The sequence below is a fragment of the Engraulis encrasicolus genome, chromosome 14, assembly GCF_034702125.1.
Source record: "Engraulis encrasicolus isolate BLACKSEA-1 chromosome 14, IST_EnEncr_1.0, whole genome shotgun sequence".
Classification (NCBI taxonomy): domain Eukaryota; kingdom Metazoa; phylum Chordata; class Actinopteri; order Clupeiformes; family Engraulidae; genus Engraulis; species Engraulis encrasicolus.
In genome coordinates this window covers 44247454-44257453 of record NC_085870.1, presented here as the reverse complement: position 1 = coordinate 44257453, position 10000 = coordinate 44247454, and the positions used below count along the sequence as shown (strand labels likewise).

The window sequence follows — 10000 nt, the reverse complement described above, 5'->3', positions numbered from 1 at the left end:
GTCTTCTTATTTTGGTATGTTTTTTGTCTGTCCATTGTTATAGGATGCCCAGCGTACGTCTATGTGGACCCCGAACACGGGACATTCCACTGGGATGACAAGAACGTCAGGCGGGTGTTTGTGCGGAAGGTGAAGTCTCCTAGTTATTATTATTATATGCGGTTATTATTATTATTATTACACAATTCTTGTCAATATATCTGCCCAAAGTAGAAATTCAGGTGACAAGCCAGTCCCAATTAGGCCTTGTGTCATCTGGGTCTGCTTGCCCCTGCAGGTGTATGCCATTCTGATGCTGCAGCTGCTCACCACTCTTGGCATAGTGGCAACATTCACATTCTGGTAAGTGAGACTCACCGATCGCCATTGATATTATCATTGGTGTATAATCAAAATGCATGGATAGGCTCTCAAATCTGTCTTCTAACTTCGCAGCATGCCAGTGAAATTCTTCATTCAGACTCATCCAGGCATCTACTCACTTTCCTAGTAAGTATGTAGTTAACAGCAGGGGGAAAAAGTCTGTAATTGAAAAATAGTACATACACTACATATTCGTACAAACTTTCCCTTTGTATGAATTCACCCAAATTTAAACGTACCCTTTGTCTTATCCTTCTTTTGACAGTATGTTTTTCTTCATCTCGTACATCACTTTGGCCTGCTGTGGTGATATCAGGTAAGGGCATCCGGGAAGACCAATGCATCACCTGCATATTTAACTAAATTATCTGTTGGCCTATATTTTTCCAACATAATGTGGTCCATCTTGACCTTTTAGTTGTACATAACTATAAAAAGAAACGCCAAACAACTATGGATAGGATACCGGTAGCTGAACTACATATAACATTTGCAGCTTTATGCAGTCAGACCTGTCACTCTTGGCTGAAAAACTGCACGATAACAACTTTGCTATGAAAAGGCTATGTTTGATATTGACTCTGAAGAAGACGTGTTGTTGAAACGTTATTCTTGGCACTTGCCCAATGAAACAGTAATTTTTCCACATCTGAACATGCTCCGAGGAATATTTGACTGATGTACATCTTGTTTGTGTTCATCCCAGACGCAAGTTTCCCTGGAACTTCATCCTGCTCACCATCTTTGTAAGTATATCTCAGCATGGTTGAACATCCTTCATCTCAGCACTTTCCTCTTTTTCATTGCTATTCGCCTCTGTCATTTCCTCCCCTTTTCCCTGTAACTCCACTCTCTCTCATCTATGCACTGTATCTTTTGTGTTTGCATGCTTCCACGCTTCTTTGCACTTCCAGACTCTCAGCATGTCTTGCATGCTTGGATTTATTTCCAGGTAAATAGCTCACAGAGTGGTGGCACTCTCTATAGGCAAATTGTGAGGTTCACAGGAGCAGATCAACATGTTTGATTCAATAAAATGTGGCAAAAGTTTAACCATTAGTTCTTTGGAACTTTACTAGATAACATCAGTTTTTGTCCACATCAGAGATGCTTTGGTGAACCTCCTTTTTGCTTGAACTACAGTAGTCTAGTCCTTTTCTGTTGACACAGCAGGTAGATAAGGAAAGAAGAAACAATGTTTTTTTTCTCAGTAGTACTCTCTGCATGTAACATAGAACATTACGACACCAGACTGTCCCAGAAACCCATCCAGTAAACATTTGTGTATTGTCTACCTGAGCAGGTCACTAGATTTAGCTTGTGCCTTTAAGCTTCTCAGTACACAGGGTTATTAACTGTGAATCCCCATGCTGGATTATGACTTTATGCAAGCCTAAAGGCACCACCTGAATGAACCAGTGGTCAACTCACATGTGATCCATCCCATTGCAACAGAGATGGGGTTTTTTTAACCAAAAAGCAGACAAGGCCATTGTCTACAGGGCCCTACCAAATCTACCCTCAGTAGAGACTCCCAACAGTTGAAGAGGGCCCCATGTCTATATTTCTCATATAGGGCCCCCAAATGAGTAAAACCTGTGCTCCATTGCAGCGAGCATCATAAAATACAATTGTTGTACACGTGTAGCTGAACTTAGAAGAAAGGATGTAAGCTGAAGCAGGTTTAAATTCTAGTAGCCTAATTTAAATACACAGCATTGACAAATTGACTAAAATTCCTTTCAATTCTTGTGTTGTTCTTGTAGCTACTACAACACCAAGTCCGTTCTGCTGTGCCTCAGCATCACTGCCATGGTGTGTCTATGCGTCACACTCTTTAGCTTCCAATCAAAGGTGAGTCACATACAATGCCAGTCTACATGGATTAGTAAAATATAGTATATACAGTGTACAACTGTTTATTCTTTACTCTGTATTTCTCTACATTGTGTAGCTTATCTACTCCTTTGTAAGTCGCATTGGGATAACACCTGGAAGGTGTAAAGCATTGTCATATTCAAAGCTAACAAATCAAGCCATGTGTTAAGTTAATGTGATATAAAATGACAACCCCATCTCTTTGACCAAGGGATTCCTATAGTTAAAATGGCATGATTTTATCCTGACAAGTCCCACTTGGACAGGTTAAAAACAAACCCCACACATGCTGGCGTCCGACCACCTTCAGGGAATGATGGTGTATTAATAATATCATATTCACAATATGCAAATACACACTGTGTAGCAAGGCATGTTTCCTGTTGTGTAACTCTCAATGCCAATATCATATTCACACCATTCTTTGTGGCACACTGGGTGGTATAAAGCCTTTTATAATAATAATAATGTTGTCAGGCCTTCCATAAGATTACTACATGGTGATGTATTGTGTTGTTTTCCCCTGCATAGGTGGACTTCACTTCCTGCGATGGTCTGATGTTCATGGTCTGCATGGTGCTTCTCTTTAGTGGCATCATTATGAGCTTCACCGTCCCCTTTGGCTATGTAAGCATCATCTACATTGTTACAGTTAGCTTTGAAGCACACTTTTCTCTCTTTTTTTCCTCTTATCTTTTTTTAAATGGTTAATTGTAAGGTTCACCATAGCTACAAATGCATGCTTTAACTGCCTGCATAAGTGACTTATGAAACATGTGTGAAGCAAAACATTGCTTTTTATCTGAGAAACATATGAACCGAGAAGCACAATAAAAATGCAATCTTTGAATATTTTTGAGAAAATAGCATTATTATAATTATAACATTCAAGAGGAGCTCTTCGTAAGTAGGCTATATCCTTCTTTACTGGAATTTTCGAGGTTGATGAGTCATTCTTCGGTCAGCCAGTCAGTCAGAGTGCTATAAGGTTTAAATTTAGCCTGACTGGCTACCTTTAACAAGTGTAGCGGATTATTACACTTAAGCACAGAGCTATATTGGTGCACAATCTGTCTGCCTGGTTTAAATATAGCACTCTTATCCGTCTCACCAAATGCAATATTTGGTTTGTTATTTAACAGGTGCCCTGGATGCATGCCGTCTATGGTGGTGTTGGAGCCCTGGCCTTCACTTTGGTGAGTCTTTCTCCTTTTTAATAAAGCACGTTTTTACCAAGGACTTAGCTGGTTTAAACGTAACACCTTACAATCATCAATCGAAACATATATATGTTGTGATGGAGTATCAGTACGATTGTGGGTACGCTCTGACTATCGAAATTCAGCTGCGCCCTCCTGTACCACCGTTAGACGTGGTAATAGAGGTCATAGTTTGACATCAAAACAGTAGATGTAATGTGCTCGTTATTTTTTGGTACAGAACTGGTTTTAGACGGATGGACGCAATATGAACATGATCTGAACGTCTATGTGACGTCCCATATTTAATGGGTCATGTCAATGAGCTAGGCTCTGTGTCCTGGTACACAGTAAAAAAAGTGTTAATTCAACAATTAATGAGTACTCTGGGGCAAAATAAACACTAGAATCTCTTCAGGTGCTGAATTAACACAGCAAATGCTTACTGTGTAGGGCAACTCTCCTCCCAAGTTCGCTATAGTCGTCAACATGTCTACCAGTCCATCCATCCATCATCCATTAATGGATGTCTACATACCTGCTTTCCTCTCTTGCAGTTCTTAGCATTTGATACGCAGCTGCTGATGGGCAACAAGCAGTACGCCATGAGCCCAGAGGAGTACGTCTTCGCCACCCTCAGCCTTTACCTGGACATCGTCTACCTCTTCAGCTTCCTCCTGCAGATATTTGGAGGACACAGCGAGTAACGAACTGACCGCCCACTCCATTTTGCAGTGCAAATTCAAAACTGTAAATTGAACCATATAAAGTAGCACAGTGTTCTCCAAATGGCAGCCCACAGGCCAGATCCGGCCCGGGCATGTCAAACATTAAACTCGCCATGAGATTGGAACAAATGAAAACTATGTGTGCTATGTGTGGCCATACGGTCGGGCGATTTGTTTGGCCCTTGGGGGAACATAATTGGAGACCACTGCTCTAGTGTGTTTCAGGTTAGCACCGCAAAACTGATTAATTTCACAGTGTTCCTTTCAACAATGAGTTAAATTTCCAACACTAAACCGAATGGAACCATACTACAAACTCTCGACAGAGTTGAACTAACACTGAAAAATGTACTGTGTGCTCTCACCACTGCTCTGTCCAACTTCCTGCCTAGAAGCCTTGCCATCAGCACTTTCCACAGGGTAAAGACATGTTACAGTAGCTGTTCCCCATACCTAAGCACATGCTCAGTCATTCCGGTTCCCACACTCCAGTGTTTTGCTGAGCCATCTCTTCCTGTAAACTTGAAAACCAGAATGGTCTAACCCAAATGTTTTTTTGTGGGCCAACTGGATATTTCTGTACCTTAGCTTATAGTCCAGATATGCCTGGCTCTCGCCAGACCCTTGTGTATTTCCGCTCAGCTTTGTGAGCTTACTTTTGGGAGATGTGACATAGTCCAAATTTAAATGAAATGGAAAAGTGAAAAAATAAGTGAAACGTGACCGTTGTTTCGGACAACATTTGCCACTCGCATGGACTCACTCATCGACATTGATTCTGTAATTTCTATTATTTCATATCTTCTTGTGTTTTTGAGAAAAACACACCTTCGTAGACCTACGGTACTCACATGGCAGTTCCAGATGAATGTTAGTGGAGCAAGGCGGAACTCATTCAGCTGGCGAGAGTCAGGCTAAGTCCAGATGGATATAGGAAGAACAATCAGAATGTGCACTTCAATTAAAAGAGGTTATTTTTTACGCTGTGCAGATGTACTGTATGGGATAGTCATGTTTGAATAACATTAATGTATTTTTTTTTACAAGCTGAGGTTATACACTAAAAACATGTTCATTCGACACCTAGTGAGTACTATGGGACCAAATCCAATCTGGAAGATGTCAAATTGACTCTCTAAATGTTGGGTTTTCATATAAAAATGAGTCATGTACAAATCTAGATCTCTGTAGACCAGTATGTGTGTCAATGAGGGAATGTCCATATGTTCTAGTATGTGCAGTAAGTTATTTAACCTGTATGTCCTGAGACATGCACTGGAGAAAGTAGGCTACTGGCTATTTGTCCTTTCAATAGAATGCTATGACAAGTGTTTTGGTAATAAATAGGTTAACATTTAGCTTGTTGCCAAAGTCAGTGAACCATTTTTTTTTTACAGTAACAAGTTGCCTTGTGAATAAATATTTTCTATTCAGTCAGTGTCAGCATTGCCAGTGCAATCAAATGCAGTGATAAACATGCTATAACTGATAATGACACTGCTATGAAATAAAGTCTCTCAAGAAAATGTTTCTCAAGAGTCTGTTTCGCATCTGAATGTTTGTATCCCTAAACTCACCTAAAAGACATTCATTGAAAAACAAGAATTTTATTAAAAAAGAAAATCAACATATCAAATTCAAAAAAGAGTACAACCAAGAAAGAACAAAAAAGAATCTCTTTTTTTCCAATGAATAAAAAACAAGAGTAACAGAGAAATCAGCAACTGTGGCACAGGAAGACTACACTGCTGGTTAGCAACCGGCTGACACACTACAAAATAAAAACAAAACAAAAAAGCAAACAACAACAAAAAAAATCTCCTTTTCCTTGTTCATACTGTACAAAATGAGTTTTTGTATAAATAAAGAAAATGTTGAGAAGCAGTTGATGAGATGAGTCCTTGGGTTCACTTTACAACTAATTCGATTGTAAAACTCAAACCATAAGAATGAGAGTTTACATGGACGGGAGGTGAAGCTATCATAAAAAAATAATAATAATCATGATTATTGTTGTCCTGTCATGGCTATACAAAGAAGCCCCAGAAATTCTTTTGCCATCTATAGTCACACGGTATCTATATAGTAACATATAGACTGAAATAACAATTAGATTTCACAGAAATTGCATAATGGCCTAACACAATGTGTTGATGGTGTCTCACTGACTACTTAACTTGCACAACCCTGACACTCCAGCTCTATCTGACTCTGAACAAAACATTAATCATCATAGCTGAAATAAATAAAATTAAAAAACAAACGAATATGCTGTTATTTATGGTAAGGTAAATGTGAGTATTTAGAGTGTGTTTTCCTGATCATCTTTCAGACACAGGGGCACAGAGTAAGAACTTCCATGTTGGAAGTACTTTCTTAAGGCAAGAACAACTGTACAGCAAGTGTACAATGCTAAAGGCTTACTAAAATCAGACAACCATGTATGTACATCCAAGTAGATATCAGGCAACGTGAAAAAAACCCTCTATATTTCCAAAGATTAGCATAATTGTTTTTGCACTCATTGCTTTGAGGCACATTGACAAACTCTGAATCCTGCAGGTTTGAGTTGATATAGTATATATATTTTTCCTTTTCCTTAACATTAAAAAAAAATACATATTGTTTTGTTGTCCTAGACCTAGTCTATTTGCGGTGCTCATCTCATGAACTGCTTGAACATTCCATCATAGCAGCAAAACATTTTGAAACTATGAAACGAGTCATACAAGGCAAGGCAATGTGAGAGGGTGACTATAGAGCAAATGATTGCAGGTGGAATTGAATGATGCCAATGGAGTATGCTTTTCTCTTATTTACACTAACTTGGAAAAGATACGGTAATTAGCGTAACGTATGTGTGTGTGTGTGTGTGTGCGTGTGTGTGTGTGGTCACCAGTGAATGAACTGGTACCACTACTGCTTGCCCTTCAATGCCCATGTATATGACTTTTTTGTCATGTTATTCACAGGGCCAAGTCATTTTCGCTTCTGCTGCCACCTCACAAAGTTTTAGTTTCATGTAAAAAACAAAAATGTTGTAATATTTTTTGAATAGGCTTGAACAATTACATGCCTTCAGGAGAGGAGAATGTTGCATAACAAGAAAGAAGCCCAACACTGCAGCGTAACAAAACCGTCATTTCATAGTTTCAAAACTATATTTCTATTTTTTGTGTTTGAATTAATGGCTGTTGCATGGTTATGTTGGTTTTTGCCTTTGCCACGCAAGTCAGAAACCAAAACTGATGCTCTTTCCTTCATGAGGTGCTCTTGATGTGAATAAACTGTACATAGTTTTACTACATCTGGACAGGACATGAAAACAAACAATTAGACAAGAAAAAAATCAAACAGTCACATCAACAAAATTCAACAGGCCACTGAAAAAAACATTATAAAGGTCCTAGAGACTACCAAGCATCAAAAGAGAAGGCCAAATATGTACAGAAATAATAAAAAAGAAAGATCCTCGCTGGCAGTTTCAGTAAAGCCAATTACATAATGAGGTATTATGACATCATGGTGATGTCACAACACAAAGAATTCATGAAGGTTCTATTGAAGTCCACTCTAGCAACAAAATTATCCCTGAAGGTGGATATTGCTCTTTAGAGGTCAGACGGTATGGAGGAATATTTGATTTCCTTTTTTTTTTTTTTCATCTGTTCCAATGTGGGGTGAGTACAGACTTTCAGACAGCTTGTTGAACTGGTAGATGGCTTTGTCATCTTTGGTAGAAGATATTAGAGAAAGCATACATGTTTTTTGGAGAATCTATGAGGATAACAAAGTAATGAAACCTTCAGGTCACAAGACCATAGAAAGAAATGCATTTGCCAGGCCATAGATTTCAAACACACTGGGTGGGATTTAACATCGGATGTTATGGTAACCTCCAAGTATAGGGATGGAGTAGGAGGTACTGTTTCAGTCTTTACAAACAGCGTCTGTGCTCCATATAATATGAATATGCACGTTATACTTCGGGCATTACACATTAGCACCACAGTCATATTCAAAATGTTAGGTCATGAAATGCTCACAAAGTGTTCAATTTTAACCAAGACCACAATATGTTCATTGTATTTCTTCAAATTATTATATTATAATTTATCTAATCAACGTATATGAAGAACTATGTTTAAATGACAAGGCTCTTATTCATTCAGGTCATGGTAGGAAACAAGTGCTATGTTGTAGACAAAACTGGACTTGTAGTTGTAGTTGTAGTTGCCTACAACTAAGGAGGACATCTTCTTTGTAGTCGGCCTATATCTAACAAATTGGTTTTAAGTTTCTGACACATCGCCAAGAGATTGTATAGTTGCCGTGGAGTTTTGAATCCTACTGGTCAGACAAATGTCTTTCACTGTGATTTTGTTTTTTGATATCTGAAAGCATGTAGTGCTTGGCTGAAAAAAAAACAAATAAAAAGAAATGAACAGTGCAAAGAGACAGAGACAGAACATGGAATTAAAAAATCACAAGCATGTCTTGGTTTGCATGGACAGTGTACAAACTCACAGACTTCATAACACATTTTAGAAAAAAAAACTATGAATCTCTGGAAAAAGCAACAACACTACTTACACTCATGAAAAACTTTTTTTTTGCCTACAGCTAAAAAAAGGTAATCTACATCACCTATTAGAAGTTCATCAAAATGAAAATATTTGCCTAAAAGACATTGAAAGTGAGAGCATTCAAGTGAAAAAAGAAAGCAAAACAACCATTTTTTGGAATCTAACAAAATCATCTAAAAGACAGGAATAAAATCCGATTAAAACAGCAGCATTGAGAGAAAGATAAAAACCACTCACACACAACCTCAACAAAGAAAAAAATTACTGTCTTCTGTTCAAACCTTTAAACTCCATTTTCCTTTTCATTTTGTATACAATTTTACATTTTTTTTCTTATTTTTCTTTTTTTTTAAACTAAGCTGTGTGATTCTTTTTTTTTGAAAACATAAACAAACACCCACCCAAATCTAAAGCTAATTGTCATCTGTACAAAAAGAAGCCAGAATGCCACCCTCACAATAGCTGCAAGCCCTCCGACACATACTGCCCCAAACAGAGCTGAATAGAAAATGCCCAATTCATCTTTGGCAGAACAACACACGTGTGTGTGTGTGTGTGTGTGTGTGTGTGTGTGTGTGTGTGTGTGTGTGTGTGTGTGTGTGTGTGTGTGTGTGTGTGTGTGTGTGTGTGTGTGTGTCCACTGTAACATTTTAAATAGTAACACTGATTTGATCTCCTTGCACAAAACCAAGTTTGAGACTAGGGGTTTAATATAAGAACTACTGTGTTTGCAATGTACAGTAAATATTCCAGTATGTCGGTAATTGCACCTTTTAGTTTTATCGTGTAACATGAAATAGAGTTTAAACATAATGTTATAATCTTCACTAAAATCTGTTTATGAATAAATAACTTATCTGTGTTATCAACAAGAAGTGATTCATCTGGACGTCAAGAGTGACTCCACTTCACACACATTGGTCATTAAGTCAAAAGTCCATGTTGGTTGAAATTTGTAAAAATCACAACTTCTTCAAATGCCTAAATTACATCAGTGTTTGGACATTTTATTTTTCTTGTTTGTTCTGATTCGGTACCTGACCAAAATACTTAATGGTTTCCCCATTGCCTATTCTTATTCTGCCTCGGGTGGTCGCATCAAGGCCTTTACAGTTACTGTGAGAGTGTCATATCCAGTTATCACTAAGTTTTCAAAAATAGATTTAAGTAGCCACAAGAATGAAAAACCACTTAAAGCTACTTACTCAATAAGGAGATGGCCCGACATCAGGGATATGAAGACATG

General features: G+C 38.1%; 2 protein-coding genes across 3 annotated transcripts in view; one reads left to right on the top strand and one right to left on the bottom strand.

The window, feature by feature from the left end:
* Positions 1-9063, top strand: part of faim2b (Fas apoptotic inhibitory molecule 2b) — a 10313-nt gene extending 1250 nt beyond the window's left edge. The window contains exons 3-12 of the mRNA XM_063215843.1: positions 44-129; positions 278-342; positions 436-489; positions 629-679; positions 1070-1109; positions 1278-1315; positions 2130-2217; positions 2773-2868; positions 3384-3437; positions 3998-9063. Of these exons, the coding sequence (XP_063071913.1) occupies positions 44-129; positions 278-342; positions 436-489; positions 629-679; positions 1070-1109; positions 1278-1315; positions 2130-2217; positions 2773-2868; positions 3384-3437; positions 3998-4147 (722 nt within the window). The 3' untranslated portion in view covers positions 4148-9063. The remainder of the gene's footprint in view (positions 1-43; positions 130-277; positions 343-435; positions 490-628; positions 680-1069; positions 1110-1277; positions 1316-2129; positions 2218-2772; positions 2869-3383; positions 3438-3997) is intronic.
* Positions 5756-10000, bottom strand: part of LOC134462695 (RNA-binding motif, single-stranded-interacting protein 2-like) — an 85825-nt gene continuing 81580 nt past the window's right edge. For both annotated transcript variants that reach the window (XM_063215840.1, XM_063215841.1), the window contains exon 14: positions 5756-10000. This exon is cut by the window's right edge and continues 1137 nt beyond it. The gene's annotated coding sequence lies outside the window, so the exon portion shown is untranslated.